At 44.1% G+C, this 24,299-nt stretch overlaps 1 protein-coding gene across 6 annotated transcripts in view; it reads left to right on the top strand.

Moving 5' to 3' along the window:
• LOC147017780 (homer protein homolog 3-like) overlaps positions 1-11,682 on the top strand; it is a 117,200-nt gene extending 105,518 nt beyond the window's left edge. For all 6 annotated transcript variants that reach the window (XM_085896739.1, XM_085896742.1, XM_085896741.1 and 3 more), the window contains exon 10: positions 164-11,682. In XM_085896739.1, coding sequence (XP_085752865.1) covers positions 164-190 — 27 coding nt within the window. In that variant the 3' untranslated portion in view covers positions 191-11,682. The remainder of the gene's footprint in view (positions 1-163) is intronic.
• The last annotated feature ends 12,617 nt before the right edge of the window (positions 11,683-24,299 follow it).

Raw genomic sequence — 24,299 nt, 5'->3', positions numbered from 1 at the left:
CTTGGTCTTGGATGTATGAAATACATGAGAGTTCAGCTCAATCTTTGCATCAATGGTTCAGATTAAGACCAATGAGAAAGGAATGAAAAAACAAACTCATCATGTTCATTGAAATATTACTAACCTACTCATTTGTGGAATATTTTGCTTTCTTGTTTTCCAGACGTCTGGAAACCCAACAAAATGCTGACGGAAACAGCAGTACGTCTATCCTCCCAGTCATGCCACGCTGAGCCACCACGCTGTGCTGTGTGGCCGTATTATACCGTAACGTGCTTCTTTGGTGTAATGTGGTTCATCTTGTAATCCTGTATCCCAGAGTTGTACCATAACACACAAAACATTGTACGCAATATGTAACAGTCTTCCATGCTACATTTGTCTTGTGCCGTATGAGAAATTGATTTTGATTTTAATGTCAGTGATTGAAGCCTCACCTAAGTTGCCAGTCCCATTGATGAGGTGGTACATATGAAGTCTTTAGGTTGTCTTACTTCATCCTCAGTGGGTGGTTTATGATGATAAAAATGATTTCTTATGCTGATGGAAGCAATTATTCACTCCCACCCACAAGTACTGTTTTTACCTGCCTACTACTACTACTACTACTATTACTACAGGATTGGCATAAAAGTGCTCATTACATTGTGTATATAAGCCATAGCTTTGCGTCACTGCAAAAGTAACGTCCTTCAGTACCTCGTTTCATATTCGAATGGTCATCTTATTACCACTTAAAGAAGGAAAAGTTCTCATTGTAATAATTTTGGACTATAGATAAGGCTACATTGGACCAGCAGAGGTGCGACCATCTGTAAATAAGTTAAAGATTAAAAGATATTCGGTTTATGACTGGCTTTCATTGGGATAATGCACACAACTTGTGTTCCTTCCACAGACCATCATTGTGCAGTCAGGAACTATGTGCAAACATTGAAGTTGCATTTAAATGGCTGTCCTAGCTCTGATTTTTTTGGGGGGGGGATTTTTTTTTGAATCTCCTGTGTATCACAATGTTTCAAGATGTCTGCTCACCATTTACACACATCTCCAGCACATTATCATGTGGCAATGGAGTTGTCGGGCAATTTGATAGTGTATTTGGCAGGGTCACTTAATCAGCACCTTCCATAAAGATATTCTGCAGCAGCTGAGTCTGACACCTTCACCCACATTGTGCTTTCTGAGAGTAGTTTCTTCTGCAAACATTGGTCATTCACATAGCCTGGTTGGTGTATGAGAAGCATGAGTTAACTATTTTCAGTTCTGTGCTGTATTTACCACATGTCACCTTATGACTTTTTGCCCTTTTTATGAAGTGAAAATTACAAAGAGATCATTCAAAGTTTGTCTATTGATCTTTTTATTTTTTTTAATTTTAATTTTTTGCTTAATAAACAAATTATAAACTCATAGACAGAGGATTGTTCAGGTCAGGTTGTACTTCCTTTATGATAAACAAGTGTTTGATAGCTACTGCCTAGCCACAGGATTCATTGTAGCAGGGAAAAGAGGACACATTTTGTAGATGCAGATGAGGTGGAATAAGCCTGAACATAAGAAATAGCAGAACTTTTGTTTTTTTTTTCCAAAAGCTTTCCCACGTGGGATTAATATTAGATGCAGAGGAGATGGAAGACGAATTATTTTGCGGTGGGGAAAACTGCAATCCCTGCTAGTCAACCTGAGCAAAAACAGACACTGCACTGCTATTATAATTATAACCCTCAGCCAGAGAGATTAATACTTTTATAAGAACATGGTCAGAGGAGCAAGTGGGATGGAGGAGGAACATTAGATGTTGGTCATTGTCAGGTCCCAGAGGAAGGACATACCATGAGTAGAGATCTGGGTTGGGGAAATCAGATTGGGTAATACTAATGGACTTGCAGAAGGCCTTGGCTGCAGTGCCATCTCTGGTTGTAGAAGTGCTAATTTCTAGCCAACTGGCATGGAAGAAGTTGAAATTGTCACATGAGGAATAGAGTTTGGGTGTTTGGTTATGAGTTGGTCAATGTTGCAGAAAAATGTGTCAATTGAGCCATTATATTTACATTGCCAATAGCAAGTTGACACCCCTTTTCAAAGTTTTCACCCTTGTTGCCTTATAGCCTGGAATTAAATTGCATTAAATCAGCCTTTTTCCCACCTTTATTTACACATCGTAACCCACAACTTCCAAATGAAAAATAAATTTTACAAATTTCAGAAAATTAATTAAAAATTCAAAACTAGAATATCTTGGTTGGACAAGTGTCCACCCCCTGAGTTATTACTTGGTGGGAGCACATTTGACAGCAATTACAGCTGTGAGTCTGTTGGGATTAGTCTCTACAAACTTTGCATACCTTGATTGGGCAGTATTTTCCCATTCTTCTGTACAAAATTGTTTAAGCTCAGTCAAGTTGCATTGGGAGCATTGATGGACAGCAATATTCAAGTAATGCCACAGATTTTCAATTGGATTTAGGTCGGGGCTCAGACTGTGCCACAAAAGGACATTTATCTTTTTGTTCCTTCGCCACTCCAGTGAAACTGGCTGTGTGCTTCGGGTTGTTGTCATGCTGAAAGGTGAACTTCCGTCCAAATTTCAGCTTTCTTCCAGAGAGTAGCAAGTTTGCCTGTAGGATTTTTCTGTATTTTGCTTCATCCATTTTTCCTTCTATCCTGACAAGTGCCCCAGTCCCTGCTGATGAGAAACATAACATGATGCTGCCACAACCATGCTTCACAGTAGGGATGGTGTTCTTTGGGTGACTTGCTGTGTTGGGTTTGCACCAAATGTAACATTTTTTATTTTGGTCAAAAAGTTAGTCAGACCACAAAAATTTTTGCCACATGGCTTCAGAATCTCTGGAGTGGTTTTTTGCATACCTCAAACATGACTCAAGGTGGACTTTTTTTGAGTAATGGCTTTCTTTTTGCCACCCTAATGTGCAGGCCAGACTTGTGGAGTGCTTGGGATATTGTTGTCACATGTACACAGCGACCGGTCTTTGTCATAAAGGCATGTAGCTCTTTCGAAGTTGCAATTGGCCTCTTGGTGGCCTCTTTGATCAGTCTCCTCCTTGCTTGGTCATCAAGGTTGGAAGGATGGCCTGATCGAGGCAGGGTCTTGGTGGTATCATGCGCCTTCCACTTCCAAATTGTCTTGAGTGTGCTCCAAGTGATATTCAAGGCCTTTGAAATATTTTTACACCCATCCGCTGATTTGTGCCTTTCCACAACTTCATCCCGGGGGTCTTTTGAAAGCTCCTTGGTGCTCATGGTTGAGTGTTTCCTGTGAAATGCACTAACCAGCAGAAGAAACCTACAGGAACAGATGATTATTTTCTGAAATAATCAGAATCACTACAATTTAACACAGCTGGAGGCCAATTCACTTGGTGTGTAATTTTGAAGGTGATTGGTTACACCTGAGCTAATTTACAATTGTTCTTATAAGGCCCTAGATAAGTAAAGTTAACACTTATCCAACCAAGATATTCTCGTTTGGTATTTTAAATTAATTTTCTTAAATTTGGTTTTCATTTGGAAGTTGTGGGTTATGATGTGTCAATAAATGTGGAAAAAGTCTGATTTAATGCAATTTAATTCCAGGCTATAAGGCAACAACAGGTTAAAATTTTGAAAGGGGTGTGGACTTTCTATAGGCACTGCAGGTGCACAGCACTTCATGGAAAATAATCTGAAGTCGGTGTTCCAACGGGTTGATGCAGGACTTGGGCAGTGGGTGTAGAGAGGGAATGTCGAATGCTTGGGGAGTTGAGTAAAGGAGAGAAGGGAAAGGGAGAGAGAGGAGATTAAAGAGTGAACAACTGTTCGCCTTCCGGTTCCGGGTTTTGAGAGACGAGAGGTCTCCTGAGGGGCTCTCTGCTGACGTTTTCAAAGTTAAGTTTCCTGTCGTTATTTGTCCCGTTTTAACTGTTTAATTTTCTCACCTACATGTTACTGTGTGTTCCTAGTTCGGTTTTGTTTCAAAAAAGTGCTATTTTGTGAGTTTTTGTCGACGTTCTTACCGGGTGTTTGAGGCCTAGGCCTTGGCTTAGGCTTGAGGCCTACCGTTCCCCTCGGTGTTCGATCGTTTTTTTTTTTGTTTTTTTTTTCTCCCCATAACCTTCAATTTCTATCCTCCCCACTTTAATAACGTCCCCCATTCTCCCAACTAATCTCTCTATTTCTTATCTTAAAAAAGAAAACAATACGCGAACCTTCTCCCGATTCTGCTTCTTCTTCTTCCTCGTATTCTTCCTCTTCTTCCTCGATTTTTTTCTACAACACTTTCATGACCTAATCTGTTGAAAACTCTCTCAAACATTAACAATAACAAAAAACGATCTTGTAATGCTTCATATTCCTCTCTCACACATGTGGTACTCTTTAATGTTTCATAATGCACTACTCTTCTGCTATTCCAACAGACTGCTCTCATTTCGACCTCTCCTTCATTCCTTGCCGAAAAAATCCAACTGTTACAGTGTTTGTTCTCTCCATTCTCTGAATTCGCCTTTATTGCATCCATCAAGAATTGTGTTAAATCGCATCTCTGACCTAAAACTTAAAAAAAAACCCAGTTTGCTATAAATGTTCGCTTTCAATCAACCATTCTTTTTTTCCAACTTCAGTGCCAACTCACTCCTCTCACCACTCTCACTCTCAAAGCAACCATCCCACCCGTCTCCCTCCAAGCCTCCCTCTCACCTCTCTCAAAAATTCCCCCCTCACCTTTCTCCCACCTTTCATCCCCTCACTCATCCTTCTCAAAGTTGCCCCCCCTCTCATCCACTAAGCTGCCTCTTTCACTGCCCTCTCACCTCCAGCTCTTCACTCCACCTCCTCAAATCCTTTCTTCCCCTCTCTTGTCCCCCCTCTCCCCCAGCACCACAGAGCCTTTTCTCCTCCTCATTCGGCCCCTCCCCTAGTTATTCTGCAATCTCCCACACTTTTTCAACAACCCTCCTTACATCAGACATCATCTTTGTCAAGATGATCCCCCCTCATCCTTTGTCCTGCCCTCCCCCTCCCCCCCAAACCCTGCACCCAAAGCGTCCTCCCCTACATCTTCATTAAAAGTGTGGACCTCAAATTCCGGGGGCCTTCGCTCAAACCTTTCAGATCTTTCCATACAGGCTGCCACTGACAAAGCAGACATAATCTGCCTAACAGAAACTTTCCTCTCCCAAGACGTGTCTGACTCCCAAGTATCTCTCCCCGGTTACTCCCTCCTCCTATATGACAGACCTGAGCCTCGTCCTGGTGGAGGTGTTGCTCTCTTCATCAAAGACTCTATTCCTCACTCTCCATGCACTGCTCTCACTCCCCCACACCCCCAGGAATACCTCTGGCTACTGCTTCCCCTCCACTCCTGCCTCATGTTTATATGTGTACTGTACCATCCACCTAACAGTGATGACTCCATCTACACCTCCACTATCCGAAAACATGGACCATCTTCTATCTTCTCATCCAAGCTCTCTTCCTCTTATGTGGTGACTTCAATTGTCATCATGCCAGTTGGCGAGGTGTGGGTACCTCTCTCACCTGTCATGGCACCTCAGCAAAAGCTTTCTGCCACTCATTGGGACTGACTCAATCGGTCAACTTCCCGACCCGGATCTCAACCAATGGTACTCCATCTCTTCTGGATCTGATTTTGACAAATTTCCCTGACAATATCTGCTGCTCTTCTCCGCTCCAATCGGTTCTTCTGACCATGTCCTTGTTAAAGTGGACATCTCTCTGGCTATTATCAGAGAACCACCTCACCGCCGTCGAGTCTGGCATTTCAATCAAGCCGACTGGCAGGGTCTCCAAGCAGCCATCAAACTTCTAGACTGGTCTCCCATCTCTACTTTCTCAAACATCAACTCATCCTGGGAATTCTTTCAAAGAAACTTGCTCTCCCTCATGCACAGATTTATCCCCTCTCGTATTCAGTTGTCCTACCCTTCCTCCCGCCCTTGGTTTACTGAAGCTTGTGGCGAAGCAGTTGTCCTGAAACAACTTGCCTTTGCCTCATGGAAAGCACACCCAACTGAGGGCAATCTCAGTTCCTTCCACAAAGCTCAGAACAAGTGTGTATCTACCCTCAGGAGAGCCAAAAAACAACATCTTTCTCATCTCAAGTCTGAACTCTCAAACCCCTCTCCCTCCTCCAAATCTTGGTGGCGTTTAATCAAATCTGTTTCTGGTGTATGTTCACCCTCCATCCCCTCCCTTACCTCAAATGGCCGCACTGCTGATACCACACATGAAAAAGCTGAATGCCTAAACTTGGTGTTTGCAGCTAAATCTTCTGTCCTAAACCCATCACTTTCTCTACCCACCTTACCCAGTCGCACCCAACTGTCCCTGGACACTGTGTCCTTTTCTCCTGACAAGGTGAAGAGCTTGCTTTCAAACCTCGACTCAGATTCTGCAAACGGTCCAGACGGCATCAGCCCACGTGTCCTCAAAGCCTGCTCTTCTGCTCTTGTTCACCTTCTCTCTGTTCTATTCACCCTCTCATTTGCTCAAGGTCATCTGCCATCTGCTTGGAAATCTGCAAACATCACTGCCCTGCATAAAAAGGTGCAAAAACAGATCCCTGCAACTACAGACCAATCAGCCTTCTCCCAATCATCAGCAAGGTTATGGAATCCATCATCGCTTCAGACATGAAATTCTTCCTCTTCTCAAATGGCTTGATTTCCGATCATCAATTTATTTTCAGACCAGGTCACTCTACCCTGGATATGCTGCTTCTGCTCTCCCATCAATGGATGGAGGTCCTCAATGCCAGACAGGAAATCCGAGCCGTATCCCTGGACATATCACGTGCTTTTGACACAGTCTGGCACCCTGCCCTACTCACCAAACTCTCTTCCCATGGTATCCAAGGCCATCTCCACTCATGGCTCGCAGACTTCCTCTCCTGTCGCAGTCAACGTCTGGCCTTAAATGGAGTTCTTTCATCCTCTCTTCCTGTCCAGGCTGGAGTTCCTCAAGGTCGCGTTCTGGGCCTTGTTCTTTTTCTGGTTTTCATCAATGATCTCTCCGACTCTCTGGAAAATCCTCTATATCTCTTTGCTGATGACTCCACCCTCTGCCGTACCATCTGTCATCCCTCAGACCGGCAAGCAGCAGCTTCTTCGCTCACTGCAGATCTGGATAAAATCACAAACTGTTCCAACACGTGGAACATGTCTTTCAATCCAGACAAATCTCACACTCTCACTATGTCTCTTCGAAAGGACCGTTTAGAACCCCCCACCCCCATCCACTTTCTCAACAATCCTCTGGAAGAAGTCTTTTCTTTCAAGCTTCTGGGTCTCACTATCTGCCATGACCTTTCCTGGGAAAGTCACATTTCCAACCTCGCCTCCAAAGCCAGTCGCCGACTGGGAATCCTCCGTCGTGCAAAGTCCTTCCTCGGCCCTCTTGAGCTCCTGACCACTTACAAAGCTTTTGTCCGTAGCCTGATGGAGTACTGCTTTCCCCTCTGGGCTGGTGCTCCTGCCTCCCACCTTTCTCAGCTTCACGCTGTCGAAACCAGGGCATTTAGGATCATCGGCATCTCCAGCAATGAATCTGAGTCTTTGGGCCTCTCACTCAATCACCGCAGGTTGGTCGGTGATCTTTCTGTCTTCTACCGACTCGTCTTCAGCCTTGCCCCCCCCCCTGCTCTCTCTGCAATTTGTCCCCACCACATTTCCACAGGGCGCTCAAGGTCCGCCAACAACCCCCTTCTGGTAAAACTACCAAAATCACGAATCACTGCTCACCTTCACTCTTTCATTCCTCTTTTTTCCCACCTTTGGAATAAACTCCCTCACTTTATTCTTTCCCATTCTTCCCTCCAGGCTTTCAAAACAGCTGTTCACCACCATCTCTTATCATCCCCCATCCAAATCCTCGATCTTTTCTACCCCCGATAATCCACCCAAGCCCACTTCCTTCAATTCCCCTGCTTTCCTTCCTGAAAGTCCTTGTAATATCCATCTTCTCTTCCCCATGTTCCCTGTCCCATCCCTCTCACTTCCACACATCTCCTAATGTGTCTTCCCCACTGTTTTGTCCCTCCCACTCCTGCCCCTCTTGTCTCATGCCCCCTTGCTGTGCGTTGTCTGTTAGCTCTCATACGAGCCTCAACAAGATATACAAAAAAAAAACTGGGGCTTGTGCAGCAGTGGTTAGAATGTTGGAACCTGCACACATGAAATCAATATAAAAGTGCAAAATATATCGATGAGTTTGACATTGAAATGGGCATACAGGATGGTTAGCAGTGCCAGTGACTGTAACACTTGTATGAAATGAATCCAGAATGGTATCTTAGCTCAGGAGGTGTTTGTCAGCAAAAGGAATCTCAAAGGAGTCTATAAGTGTAAGTCAGCAAAAGGAGTCTGTAAGTGGACCATGTTCGCCAGGACCAGAAGCGTCATGTTACTCTGTGACAATGGAGGCTTTATTTGTTTCGATCAATTCCATGAATGTTGGATTTAGTTATCTCACAATGGTCATGGTTTCAAAGAGGGGTCAGCAGTTTGTGCATAAGCGATTTAATTATCAATATAGCCTTACCCTGATTAAGGTCTATTCAGAACATGAAATGCTGAAGATCATAGTTTATTTGATTAAGGCCTATTCAGAACATGAAACACTGAAGGTCATCGTTTATTTTGTCCTTTGACTGTTTCTGCCAAATTTGTTTACAGTTTAGTGATTAGTGAATTGCTTCGACAGCAGCTTTTAATTTTTAATCGAACAAGTGAACATCTACAGATGTAAACTGATTGATTTGTGAGTACTTCGGTAATTGAATACAATTTGTTGAATGTCCCATCAACCACATAACTAACTGCATGGGCTTTATCCAAGTGAATGTATCTTTTATTTTTGTATATCCATATTGTTAGTGCAAAGCATTGACAATTATATTAATTTGTAAATGGGAAAGGAAGGCATTTTGTTACACCAGACGATGTTATGTAATTATGCCAATTGCAGTTTGCATAAGTGCTTTTAATGTATTGTGGTGTATATTGCACTGTTATAAATATTATTCTGCACTGTACTTCTTCATGCCTTCAGTCGTAAGTTGTGAATAAGAACCTTAGTGAATAACATGCTTGATAATCATCAGAAATTTCTCATTCAATTAAAACTTTAAAGTGAAATCCTGATAAAGTTAGTCATCATTCCTGCATTGATGTTCACCCACTCCCCCCACTTTTCAGAAAATGCAGAAATTTACCATCACTGGAACATTCAATGTCGGTGACTTTTCAGGATAAAAAAACAACAAACAAACCTTTTTTGTGGGTACTGTAATCATGGATTGGCCATGATTGACTTTGTAATCTTTGTGTTCTTGATTCTATTGAATGTCGCTCAACATTATTGAATGCTATGTCATTTGATTTATTGTTCATGGATCACTTTTTACATTTGCCTGAAAGTTTGATGAAGTTTTAAATTCCTTATAATGAGACCATTCAATCACTTCAAGGTGCAGTTCTCTGATTCGTTTGAATAAAGTCCTTATAATCATTGTGGTGTAGATATTAACACGGCAATACGGCGGTTCTGGACATTGATTAGTTGAGTTTATTTTTATTTTTGGCCTTTTCTAGCCCAAGGATAAGGCAGGGCATTCATACTATGGCATTATTTTGGTGCAGTATGGAAGTCAAACTTGAACTTTTTTTTTTTAGTAGTTATACAAGTTTGAGTTTGCCTCACTTCCTGCTCTTTGTTTTGTATCAGGTGACAGCTGTTTGGCTGTTTGAATAAGCGTTTGCATTTCTTTAAACTTTAAAGGAACATCCAGTTTGAAGTTTGTGAATGTGACCTGAATTGTGGTTTTACATAATGCTCTTCGAGTAAATTGATGTATTACATTTTTTTTTATCAAATCTTGCTTCATTGATGGAGCCAAATGAAAGGACTGTGTGACATCTAGCGATGTTAATACTTGCCACTTCCTTTTCATAATCATTTGCTAATATGGCTCTTGCTTCTCCACTCTTTCATGTTATCAGAATATCCAGCTGTATATGTATTAACATCTTAAAAAGGGACAGGGCAACAGGCATTGACACACTGCTTCCCCTGTTATTATGAAAAGCTGGTGATGTTGTCTGGGTGAGTGGGAAAAGGAATGTTTATTTTTCTACTTTGTTAAACCAGGGAAATGTTTTGTATTATATTAATTGGACATTCCTTTATTTCCTCACTGAAATGTAAATATTTGCCAGCATAATCCTGGCTGAAGTATTACACTGAGTATTCTCAGAAGACATTGCTATTTCCTCTTTTTTCCACTTTGATCCTCCATTTCGATGGAAGGTCCTTAAATCGTTAAAACCACATCATGATTAACAATGACCTTTGCAAAAATATTTCCTATGACTCCAATTGTAATTGATTCATCATTTTGTTCTTAGAAATACCATTTGAACTTTGTAATTTTGTAAATTGGTTTCAAGATGTTAACAGTTTATGAAGAAGAGGTTTCCGAATCATATGGGAACTTCCTTGCAGTGGTAAGTACAAGTCCTGTTGGGTTTTTACTACTCATAAAGAAGAAAAGTATTTCTGACAGGTACAAATGGAAGTGTAGTGTACAAAAGGCTGACTCTTTCAGTGTGTCATAAGCTCTACATAGTTGGAAGAATGAAGGACGTTTCCGTATTGCTGTGTTAACATACATGCCCCTAATATGCAAAAGGACTTTTTAAAGTAAGAATCAGAGAGTTGTGCTTCAAAAATTCAATGGTCTAGCCCAACAGGATGATGCAGAGGTATGTACTTTTGAGCTAGCTAGCCTGGGTTCGATTCCCGACCTGACTGTAGAGTCTGAATAGTGTTTTACATTCTGAGCATTGTATCGCAACGTTTCTGCAATCTAATGGATGTTACACGGGACGTCCCATTTATACTGCCATTAGTTGGTGGACCTTAAATATCCCATGGTGTCATTCACGAAGTATATTCGAGTTGTCACCAGAACCCGAAACAAAATTTGAAGTTCCTGTCCAAATCGGCTCCAGTCAAACATCAGGTCAAGCTAGTCACTGTGTGAAAAACTTGGGCGAAACTACCCCCTCAGCAGACTCCACAAAAAGGGGAAATTAATTATGGCTGTTAATCCAGTAGTCCGGAGATATTGAAAGGTACAATTTAAAAGAACTTTACTTCGTAAAACTTTCATGCAAATGGACAATACAATTATGACTGAGAATCGATTTCAATAACTAAAGTGTTGAAGGTATTAGTGGCGCAACTTGGCTAAATATAGCATAACAATTGTGCATTTTGTGAGGAAAGCACCAAATTTGGCACACTAGTAGCCTATCATATTATGAACAGATTTGGATATTGGGCCATCTCAAATTTTTGATGGCAGTGGAAAATGGCTGCCACAGCCATCAGCGGCTGAATTTGAGATGGCCCAATATCCAAATCTGTTCATAATATGATAGGCTACTCGTGTGCCAAATTTGGTGCTTTCCTCACAAAATGCACAATTGTTATGCTAAGTTTTCCCATTATATGGGAGAAGCCAGAGTCAAATATCAAACAGATGTGGTAGTACCACAAAATGACAAAAACAGCAGGATAATCTACTGATGTATTTCCGACTTAATGGTGCACTTCTGCTGATACGGATGTAAAGTGAAATAAAATCGACAATGGTCAGATGTAGTATTTATGAGTTTCTTTCAAACTTTATCATTATTTCATTTAATGCTTGTCTCATTTTATCAAAGGATCAACTTCATGTTGAACTCTCTCGTGTTCCTCCCATAACCTACAATTGCACAAGATAAAAGCTGAGGTTTATACCACTAAAAGGATTAAAAGTTGTAATTAAATAGTATGTTTTCATTCTGGTAATTTTCTCTGGTTTGACATGTGCAACTAGATTTTACTTTCTGGCATGCCTTGCATTGGTTTGGTTGATTTAGTAGTATTCTTTTTGTTGGTTCTTCGAACATCCAATATTCAATTTTGTGCATGTTGAACAAAGGAGACGTATGTGTTCAGAATTATTGTGCAATAAAATAGTTATTTACTGCCATTGGAATGAGAGAGTTTGATATTATCTTGCTCAAATTGATTGACCCATGGTCAATTAAAATGCAAAAATTAGGAAATGATAATGTCAGGTGACTGGAGTTGATTTTTCCTGCAGTGTTTATAATGTGAAGCGACGTCCTCAAAAGAGGGTATAGCAAAACCATTGATTATTATCTTCACCTGATATATTTTAAGCAATTAAATCTACAGGACTGATAGCAGCCTCAAAGGGTTCTTGATTTTTTTTTCAGACTTGCTGGTCATCAGATTGTTTAATTGGTAGCAGAGGTGACGTCAACAATGGCAGACCACTATATTACAGAGGTACCTCCAGATGGTGCTCGTATTGAAAGCAGGCACAAGCACAGCATGCATTGGAGATTATGAAACGTACAAGATGATTCTTCAACCCCCAACTAGATCCCACTGAAACAATGTCCCAGGGGGCACTGGTGAATGATACAGTTCTCTACTTAAAGACAAAGTCTAAGGTTCAGCAGTGAAGTTGGAATGAACACGTTATGCTGGAGAAGCTCACGTCAGATGCAATAGAATCCAATGTCTCTGTCGCTCTGTCTCTCTGTCTCTCTCAAAGCATAAAACAAATGAATGGGTTCGTGGTCAAGTTGTTGTTCGGGAGGATGATTGTATCCTGAATGTCACAAAAGGAAGAATCTGGCAAAATATTGCCACTTGAAGAGAAGACCTGGCAGTGTGGTGTTAGCTTGTATTGAAGGATTGATGGAAGGGAAGAACAGGATTGGTCATCCCACCATAATTAGGGTGGATAATTTGAAGTTTTGGGCTGTCGGTGGGCTCCCTATTTTAAGAGACTGCTTTCTGTCGCCAACGGCCACCTTTCGTGGCTGTGGTATGAATAATAATAATGATTTTATCCCCTAAAATCATGCACACCCCGAATACAACAACCAGTTTTGAACTCATTCCGTCCAGCAGTTTCAGAATGTATGGAAGTGAAACGCACAAACAGACTTCTCCAATTATAATGGGATGATTAAAGTGTGAAGAAAAAAATACATCCACTTAACTTTGGGACATATCAAAGAAAGCATGCCACCTGTCTGAGTACTTGTACAACCCTGACTGTTTGGTGCATTTAAACAACTGCTGATCTCATTCCACGATGGCAGGAGTGAGTGGGGCAACAGGAATTTTGACAAATGATTGCAGCTCCTGGACATGTCAAAAGGTCACCTTTGGACTATTCAAGTTGAACTTTTCACCAGCTTCCACCATTTTATCTCACGCACAGTAGCATACTGAGAGGGGTGCAGAGGGGGCATTTGTCCCTGCGTTCTGGGGCAGGGGGCACCAAATTCATAACGAGTTTGCACATAACTTAGCTGTTCTCATAAAATTATGGATCATTAAGATGTTTCTGTCACGCATGATAATGTGACATCAAATATTTTACATCAGCAGAACTATCATGACTTGGGAAATCTCTTGTTTTTCAGTATTATTTATACTTTTAGAGAGCTGTTTGTCTGTGTGTCGCCATTTTTCTCAGAGATGGCTGAACGAATTTTAGTCGAACTTTCAGGGGTTTGTCAGTGAGTGCCAAGGAGTGTTTTAGACGAAAAAAAAGTCCAATCCAAGGCCATCTCCACTCATGGCTTGCAGACTTCCTGTCCTGTCTCAGCCAACGTGTGGCCCTTAATGGAGTTCTCTCATCGCCTCTTCCTATCCAGGTTTGAGTTCCTCAAGGCAGTGTTCTGGCCCATGTTTTTTTTCTCCTTTTCATCAACGATCTTTCCGAATCTCTGAAAAATCCTCTTTATCTCTTTGTTGATGACTCCACCATCTGCCGTACCATCTGTCATCCCTCAAATCAGCAAGCAGCAGCCTCCTCACTCTGCAGATCTGGATAAAATCACAAGCTGGTTCAAACATGTGCAACATGCCTTTCAACCCTGACAAATCTCTCACTCTCACTGTGTCTCTCCAAAAGGACCATCTGGAACCCCCCCCCCCCCAATCTACTTTCTCAACAATCCTCTTGAAGTCCTTTCATTCCAGCTTATGGGTCTCACTATCTGCCATGATCTCTCTTGAGAAAACCACATCTCCAAGCTGGCCTCCAAAGGTAGTCGCCGACTGGGCATCCTCCGTTGTGCAAAGTCCTACCTTGGCACACCTGAGCTCCTGACCACAGACGAAGCTTTCATCTGCAGCCTGATGGAGTGCTGCCCCCTCTGGGCTGGTGCTCCCTCCTGATACCTTTCTCGGCTTAATGCTGTGGAAATCAAGGCATTTAGAATCATTGGTATCTCCCGCGATGAGGCTAAGTCTTTGGGTTTCTCACTCTCTCACCACAGAAAGATCGGTGATCTTTCTGTCTTCTACCGTCTCCTCCCCGGTCTTTGCCCCGCTCCCCTCCCTGCTCTGTTTGTGATCTGTCCCCCTCCCCCATATCTCCACACGGTGCTGAAGGTCTACCAGCAACCCCCTTTTTGTGAAACGACCAAAATGAAGAATCAGTGCTCATCTTCACTCTTTCATTCTTTTTTCCCCCTACCACTGGAACAAACTCGCACACTATCTTCAATCCCACACTTCCCTCCAGGTCTTCAAAACAGGTATTCACCACCATTTCTTATCTTTCCCCATCCAAAACGATGATCTTTTTTACTCCCGTTAATCCACCCGAAACACACCTTCTTCAAATTCCCTGTTTTCTTTCCTGAAAGTCCCTGTAGTGTCCATCTTGTTTACCCCATGTACCCTGCCCCCATCCCTCTCCCTTCCACAGATCTCCTCATGTCTTTTCTCTCTTCTTTGTGTCTCCCTCTCCCATCCCTCTTGTGTCCTGCTGCTTTTGTTACACGTCCTGTGTGTTCACTCTTATCCGAGCCTCAACATTGCCTACAAAAAAAAGGAGATCATTGTGGTACCAAATGTATTATGAACCAATGTTGTCCATGTGTTTTTGTAACACCCTGTACAGCACGAGATGTCAAAAAGTTGTGGATTGATTCGGATGAAACGTGGTGGACTGGTTGGGTGTGCGACAAGGATGAATTGATTCAATTTTGGTGAAGATCCGGAAACGAGAATTATTTAATGTGAAGTGATTCTTCACCAAAGAGTAATATGGCCAAAAACGACATATTGCTTGATAATTTAAAAATGTATTGGGCCTGATATGTTCTCATGGATCAGGCATTGTGTGGCAGAGGTGTGCATTCTACTGTGTCCTTCGATTTAACCATGTTCTACTACTGATTTACAAATGTCGTAAAAACTTTATGGACTGCTCACATTTTTTTTTGTATACCTTGTCGAGGCTCGTATGAGAGCTACCACACAACGCACATCAAGGGGGGCATGAGACAGGAGGGGAGGGAGTGGGAAGGACAAAACAGTGGGGAACAGACATTAGGAGATCTGTGGAAGGGAGAGGGATGGGACAGGGAACATGGGGAATAGAAGATGGACATTACAGGGACTTTCAGGAAGGAAAGCAGGGAATTTGAAGGAGGTGGGCTTGGGTGGATTATCAGGGGTAGAAAAGATCGAGGATTTGTATGGGGGATGATAAGAGGTGGTGGTGAACAGCTGTTTTGAAGGCCTGGAGGGAAGAATGGGAATGAATAGAGTGAGGGAGTTTATTCCAAAGGCGGGAAAAAGAGGAATGAAAGAGTGAAGGTGAGCAGTGATTCGTGATTTTGGTAGTTTTACCAGAAGGGGGTGTTGGCGGACCTTGAGCGCCCTGCGGAAATCTGGTGGGGACAAATCGCAGAGAGAGCAGGGGGGGGCAAGGCTGGAGAGGAGACTGCAGAAGACAGAAAGACCACCGACCAACCTGCGGTGAGTGAGTGAGAGACCCAAAGACTGAGCCTCATTGTGGGAGGTGCCAATGATCCGAAATGCCTTGGTTTCTACAGTATGAAGCCGAGAAAGGTGGGAGGCAGGAGCACCAGCCCAGAGGGGAGAGCTGTACTCCGTCAGGCTGTGGATAAAGGCTTTGTAAGCTGTCAGGAGCTCAGGTGGGCCGAGGAAGGACTTTGCACGACGGAGGATTCCCAGTCGGCGACTGGCTTTGGAGGTGAGGTTTGAAATGTGGCTTTCCCAGGAAAGGTCATGGCAGATAGTGAGACCCAGAAGCTTGAAAGAAAGGACTTCTTCCAGAGGATTGTTGAGAAAGTGGATGGGGTGGGTGTTCTAAATGGTCCTTTCGAAGAGACATAGTGAGAGTGTGAGATTTGTCCGTATTGAAAGACATGTTCCACGTGTCGGACCAGTTTGTGATTTTATCCAGATCTGCAGTGAGCGAAGAAGCTGCTGCTTGCCGGTCTGAGGGATGACAGATGGTATGGCAGAGGGTGGAGTCATCAGCAAAGAGATAAAGAGGATTTTCCAGAGAGTTGGAGAGATCATTGATGAAAACCAGAAAAAGAACAGGGCCCAGAACGCTACCTTGATGAAGTCCAGCCTGGACAGGAAGGGGGATGAAAGAACTCCATTTAGGGCCACGCGGTGACTGTGACAGGAGAGGAAGTCTGCGTGCCATGAGTGGAGATGGCCTTGGATACCATAGGAAGAGAAGAGAATATCTCCGCCAAAATTGTATTGGTACTGTACATATTTTATAGACTATGTTACATACTAAATCGAGCACGTACTGAAAAGAAATATGTGTTCTTGCTGTCGATTGGTCCTGTGCCTACCCTGCATGAACAGGGCAGTAGCATGGAGACAGCCGATTGACCTTCCAGGAGCGAACCAAAGATTCCACACATTCAATATGTTGTCATGGAGGGGCGAGGAAGAGGAATGGGTGGAGGGAATGGGCTGGTTCATGGAGACCGATTGGTGCTATGATTGTGGCCGTGCTTCTCTGATGAATCCAGGCAGTAAGGAAAGGGTGGGGAAGATTTGCCCCCCGACATTCACTGGAGTGTCACATCATCACGAAGAGGCATCCTTTATAGTTCTTGCATGTGTACGATTAGTATGTATTTTACACCAAAGAGGTCAACGATTGACCGTATCCTTGCTCTTCAGGTTCAGGTATGCTCCCATACCTGACTTGACCTGACCGCACCGGAAGGTGGCACCACAGATCAAGCACCGACCATCTAATTGTTTATATAAAGTAGTGGTGTGTGTTTGTTTGTCCTCTTATAACTCGAGAACTACGCATCACAGCGCAAAACTAAAGGCATATTTGGAATCTGCATCTCTCAGAGGTACTACCGCACACCTTATTATTATTATTATTATTTTTTTTTTCAAAAACCTAAAAATTAGTCGGTTTTTTTATTTATTTTTATTTTTGGCCTTTTCAATGTTTCTGCCGCAATTGATTGATTTTCTGTGTTGCGACTTTTTTATTCAAAACCTCATCAAAACAAGACAAAGACAGACCATTGGATGGACAGACCAGTGAATGTTTGCAAAGTTTCTGATCAAAATTTGTCTTTCTGATTTTAGATGCCCTGAAAAAGGAAGAGCTCCATTGGTCCCAAGGCAGCTGCGGCGAAGTGAAAACACACTACGAGACAACAGGAGACTGAAGAGGAGCAAGATGCCAGGCTAAATGAACAGGCACAGCAGCGGCAACAACAGCGGCGAGCAAATGAGACTGAGGAAGAGTGTGATGCAAGACTTGAGGCAATGCATCACCGCACTGGTCCGGGCACAAGAGCACAACAATGCCAACAGGGTGGCATTCACGTATGACCCGGCTGACCCCACAACTCCTGCAGACATCGGCCGAATGGACCAAGTCTGCACCAACTGCTCTACTTACAAGTTCAAGGGAGAGACCAAGGGTGTGTGCTGTAGTGATGGCAAGGTCGTCCTTGAGCCCTCTCCTGTCCTTCCTCCCTTGCTGAAGGAACTTCTCTCAGGCGAAGGTCCCCTCAGCAAGCATTTCCTTGACAACATTTGGACGTATAATGGCAGCTTTGCGATGACGAGCTTCGGGCACAAGGAAGCTGAAGTCCAGGGCTGGAACCCAAGCTTCCGGATCCAAGGTCAAGTGTTCCACCACATTGGCAGCTTGCTTCTGCCTGAAGAGGGCCAGCCAAAGTTCCTCCAGGTCTACTTCCTGGACTCACACGCCAAGGAGCTGTCTGCCAGGAACTACAGCGGCCTCAAACCACACATCCTTGAGATGCTCACAAAGTGGTTTCACGAGAATAACCATCTGGTCCGTGAGCTCAAGACTGCAAGAAATGTACTTGCAGAAGGAAGCAACTCTGAAGAGTGCCAGATCATCATCAGAGAGAACAAGCGACCGCAAGGAGAACACTCACTCCGCTATACCAGTCTGCACCAGAAGTCACCATCCTAATGGACAATGAGCAAACAGAACCCAGAGACATTGTCCTCAGACTTCACGATGGTGCACTTAAAAGGATTAGTGAGCTGCATGCATCTTATGATGCACTCCAGTATCCCATCGTGTTCCCATTATGGAACAGATGGCTACAGAATCCATCTGGTGGCCAGGACTGCTACTGGACAGGATGGACGAAAACTCACACAGCTGCAGTTCTTCAGCTATCACATCATGTTGAGAGAAGGCAACCACATACTGCAGATGCGATGACTTTCAGCAGTTTCTGGTCTGTCTACTGCAAGATCGAGATGAGCGACTGGGCTTTATCTGTTGGAAGCAAAAGAACTTGCTTGCTGATAACTATGACAACCTCTGTGACAGCCTCATGGCTAGCGATGATGACCCCCGCAATGTTGGACAAAGGGTGGTCCTTCCAGCAACATACACCGGTGGGCCGAGGTGGATGCATGAGAACCAGAGTGATGCCATGGCCAATGTGCGTCGCATGGGAAGGCTTGACGACTTCATCACGATGACCATGAATCCCAAATGGACCGAGGTCCAGGAAAACCTCCTGCCAGGGCAAGAGCCTCACGATCGAACCAGACAACATTGCCTGTGTCTTTCGCCAAAAGAACAAGAAGCTCATGGAGCTACTAAAGAAGGGAGCTTTTGGGAAGATCAGAGCCTGCCTGTACACCATTGAGTACCAGAAGCGTTGTCTTCCTCATGCCCACATCCTCCTGTGGGTCGCTCCAGAGGACAAGGTCAAGCCCGAAGACATTGACCTGGTCATCAGTGCTGAGATTCCCGACAAGGAGCAAGATCCAGTGCTGCACAAGATGGTCATGGCACACATAATCCACGGTCCATGCGGAAACCTCAACCAGAACAGCCCTTGCATGAAGGACCACAAGTGCTCAAAAGATTTTCCAAAGCCATTCCTGCAGAGCACTGAGCAAGGAAATGACAGCTACCCCAAGTATCGCAGTCTCATGCCAGAAGATGGTGGTCACTCCGGTGAGATAAAGATGCGCATGGTGAGGTGAGGTCACACAGCCTCTGAGATAAAGGTGAGGTCACACAGCAGGGAAAACAGGTGGTACAGGTAGTCACCAACCAGTGGGTGGTAACCGACAACCTGTACCTCCTCCGCCAATTCAATTGCCACATCAACGTTGAGATCTGCTCCAGAATCAATGGCATCAAGTATATCACAAAGTATGTCACCAAGGGGACCGATCAGGCAGTGTTTGAACTGCAGCGAGCCAATGAGGAAGCTGGAAACTGTCAAGTGGATGAGGTAGCTCAGTTCCAGAATGCACGCTACGTCGGCAGCAGCGAGGCAGTCTGGGGGATCCTGGAGCACCCAATTTCCGAGTATTTCGCTCCAGTCATTGGCCTAGCCATCCACCTCGAGAATGGCCAGCGAGTCTACCTCAATGTGGACAATACTGTCGAGAGGGCACGGCGACCACCCCGTGGTCACCACCAATATACCAATATACCTTGGCCTTCATGGCTCTGCAGCAAAAGCCTGCTGTACTTGTCCTGCTTGACCATTAGCTTGCCTTTTCATGAAGCCCAGATATGCTTGGTCCAGAGCAGGGACTATGTATTCGTTCTTATTCTTGCCAAATGATTCTGCTATTATTATTGTTGTTAATATTATTATGGTATTAATTAATATAGCCTCTGCCAGAATGTTATCATTATATTTAGATCCTCGTGGAGGATCTCGAAGTCTTACTCACGTTGTTGTTCTTCATCTTCTTCTTGTGGACTTTTTTGTTTCACAGTTTTCATCGAAACTTCCTGAAACTTGGCATATATATGTAAAAATACCCTGCGCAGACAGTAACCGTCTCCGATTTTGAAAATTCCTCCTCAAAAAAAGTTATGATGTCAAAATATCTCCGCGAATGGAAATCGCCTAAAAATATCTCTGAAACGATGAATGAAACCTTTTTGAATTCTGTTTGCGGGAATCGAACAGGGTATTAGTAGAGATGAATTACCGCACATATGATACATCACTATGACGTCATATCAATTTTTATGACGTCATTCCTATTTTTTTACTTTTGGTTTCACAACCCAGAGTTTTCATCGGATCTTCGTGAAACTTGCCATGTATATGCAGAAAGCCCACGCGCAGGCAGTAACCATCTCCGATTTTGGAAATTCTTCCTAGAAAAAAAGTTGACGTCATAATATCGCCGCTAATGGAAATCGCCTATACCATTATCTCCAAAACTAGGCAAGCTGTTTGAATTTTGTTTTGCGGGAATCAAGCCGGGCATTAGCACAGATAATTTATCGCAAACCTGATACATCACAATGACGTCATATTCGTTTGTATGACGTCATTATTAAAAGGACGAGGATCTTAGCTCATTTGAGCTTATTTATTTTGTAATTGGAATGCCATGCCATGGAAGGACCGATTTGAGCTGCTCCAGAAGTCGACACCTGAACATGATGTGCATTTAAAACATGGGAATTCTTCTGGGTTGTTTTTACTTGATTAGCCCAATCAACTTTGGAGATCATGACGATCATTTTGGTGTTTGCACTCTCTCCGACTCTCTGGAAAATCTTCCTTCTCTCTTTGCTGATGACTCCACCCTCTGCCATACCATCTGTCATCCCTCAGACTGGCAAGCAGCATCTTCTTCGCTCACTGCAGATCTGGGTAAAATCACAAACTGGTCCAACACGTGGAACATGTCTTTCAATCCGGACAAATCTCACACTCTCACTCTGTCTCGCCGAAAGGACCGTTTGGAAAACCTCCCGATCCACTTTCTCAACAATCCTCTGGAAGTCGTCCTTTCTTTCAAGCTTCTGGGTCTCAATATCTTCCATGATCTTTCCTGGGAAAGCCACATTTCCAAGCTGGCCTCCAAAACCAGTCGCCGATTGGGAATCCTCTGTCGTGCAAAGTCCTGCCTCGGCCCACCTGAGCTCCTCATCACATACAAAGCTTTTGTCCATAGCTTGATGGAGTACTGCTCTCCCCTCCGAGCTGGTGCTCCTGCCTTTCACCTTTCTCAACTTCACACTGTGGAAACCAAGGCATTTTGGATCATTGGTATCTCCCGCGATGAGGCTGAGTCTTTGGTCCTCTCATTCTCTCACCGCAAGCAGGTCAGTGGTCTTTCTGTCTTCTACTGTTTCCTCTCCAGTCTCACCCCCCCTGCTGTCTGCGATTTGTCCCCACCATATCTATTCAGGGCGCTCAAGGTCCGCCAACAACCCCTTTCTGGTAAAACTACCAAAATCACGAATCCCTGACTTACCTTCATTCTTTCATTCCTCTTTTTTTTCCCCGCCTTTGGAATAAACTCCCTCATTCTGTTCAATCCCATTCTTCCCTCCAGGCCTTCAAAACAGCTGTTCACCACTACCTCTTATAATCCCCTATCCAAATCCTCGATCTTTTTTACCCCCGTTAAACCACCTCAAACCCACCTCCTTCAAATTCCCTGTTTTCCTTCCTGAAACTCCCTGTCATGTCGATCTTGTATACCCCATGTTCCCTGCCCCATCCTTCTCCTTCCACAGATCTCCTCATCTCTCTGTTCCCCACTGTTTTGTCCTTCCCACTCCCGCCCTCTCGTCTCATGTCCCCCTTGTTGTGCGTTGTGTGTAAGCTCTCATACGAGCTTCGACAAGGTATACAAAAAAAGACAACATAAGAATCGCTCCAGTTACACTGAAAACTATCAAACTACCTGGCTAAGATTTGGCTGCAATCATGTATTCCAGTTGTGATCACAGAGGACCCATCTGTTTATGGAGGATGGTCAACGGGTCTGGCTGAGCTGGCCATCGTGCGGAGTTGAATCCCACCAATCCCAAAGGCCTGTATTGAGATAATCACCTTCTGTGGATGTCATACAAAGTACTGTCAAGCTAACTGCAAGTGCTATGTATTGAGACAGGCGTGCACTCCAACATACGGCTGTCATGCTGAAAATTATTGCAATCTGTCCGGACAAATTGTGGAATATATAACCGGAAATTCAGTGGCATAGAACTGTTAAAGGTGATTCATAATGGGGCAGGTCGAGGCATATGTCCCCTCTGAAGAAAAACAAATAATCGAGATTGAAATATAGCAATCTCCGTTAGTCAAGAGAGGAAATACATAGCTGAAGATAGGGCTGCAACATGTGGTTTAACTCCCGTTCACTCCAACAAACTTCTGTTGAACTCCAGTGAAACTCAAGTCCGTGAATCATTTCCAGTACGGTGTAAAATGACAAGCTGCCAGGCAAGAAGTAAGACGAGGGTGTAAAATGGCGAGCTGCCAGAAGTAAAAGCCCTTTCTTCTTGTCCTCGTCCCGCGGGAGAGAGGTCCTCGAGAACTGTAGTCGTGTCGGACAAAATGATTGGTTCGAAATCAGATAAAAAGCCACGCTTGCACCACTGCTATTGGTTGGACAATTACATGATGTAAACCCACGCTACACCAGTAAATAGGAACTTCATTGCATATAGTTAAATTTATATGTTACCAAACTGTTGATGTTTTAAAATATAATAAATCATTCCGAATTGGCAAAAATAATTCATTCTTTTTTCTGTTCCAGGCGTGTTTATGTAATTAAGAAAAAAAACGCATTTTTGTTTCCAAAATCTCAATATATTGTTGTGGTTACCAAATTCGCAAACCACCATTCAGGTCCCTTAGGTGAGGTATCTCGGTAAGTACATGTGTAGTTAGGTCCAAACCCGTTGTCTAGTGGGAATACATGTCATTTATGCGAGCTGCGACTCTTCAGGATAGCCGTTTTTCTTTTACTATCTTTATTTTGGACCAACCGCCATGATCACAACCACAACATCAACCACCGACCACAACCACCGCTTCACCACAACCGCCACGACCTTCACGTCACACCTCGCAACCGTAGCATCGCCACCGTTCTTGCCCCGCTGTGGGTACCGGTGTTGGACTCGTGCAGGGCGCACGTTGAACAGCGTGTACAAAATCACGGATTTTGTGCTTCAAAAACGGATCAAAAACGACACACGCCCACTTTTTGCCGTCCAATCGGTGAGCGAGGGGCGATTTGGCCCCGCCTCCAGAACGATCGATATATGCAAATTTGTGGATCAAAAAGCCTTCACGCCCACTTTTTCTCGGGCCAATGGGGAGCGAGGTGAAAGGTCAAAGGGAGGGGGTCAAAGGCGAAGTTACGGGGGGATAAAAGGACGGTGTTCGTCAGTCAGAAAAACGAGAACGAGAACGAGGAAGAGTCGGAAAAGGAGAACGAGAACGAGAAGGAGTCGGAACGGAGGGGACGAGTGTGGAAGTCTGGAGCCCGAAGCCTGCAGTGGCTGGAGAAGCTGAAGAGAGTCGGACGAGGGGGTGCTCGCGTCGGTGCCAGGAGCTGCACGCCCGAGGGAGGCCGGCAGCGCGACCTGGCCGAGGTGGAGACGCACACCAGGGATAATAAAGATCCTCTATACCCCGAGCATCAGCAACCCCCTCCTGTTTCCCCCCGCGCTGAGATAGTGCGACCAAGGGGGCCCCGTTCCCACCCCCTACCAGACACCGTCCACGAGGCCCGCGGGTTGCGGGGCCATCGCCGCTCCGCGTCTCATCACCAGACGGGTAGGCCCGACCCGGTCTCGGCCTCAGGCCCGCCTCATTCTTGAGGTATTTCTTTTCCTTGGTTTTGGGTATGTGTTGTCGGCGCCGTCTGTGAAGTAGAATTGTATAAGTGTTGCCGTGTGCTCGGTAGTCGGTATTAGCTCTGCACTGTGTTTTCACTTTTATATTTGCTTTTTGTGTAAATGGAATTGTGTTTTCTTTTTTTTGTGTGCTTTTGGTGGAATTGTATTTGTGTGCTTCCCGTGTGCCGCGAATAAATGTGCTTTATTGTTGAACTGTTCTCCCGCTTCGCTTCGTCTT

Source organism: Eptatretus burgeri, chromosome 10, assembly GCF_056783735.1.
Source record: "Eptatretus burgeri isolate ZD-2024b chromosome 10, Ebu_testis_v1, whole genome shotgun sequence".
Taxonomy (NCBI): domain Eukaryota; kingdom Metazoa; phylum Chordata; class Myxini; order Myxiniformes; family Myxinidae; genus Eptatretus; species Eptatretus burgeri.
The sequence above is the reverse complement of the archived record's forward strand: the minus strand, read 5'-3'. Positions and strand labels throughout refer to the sequence as shown.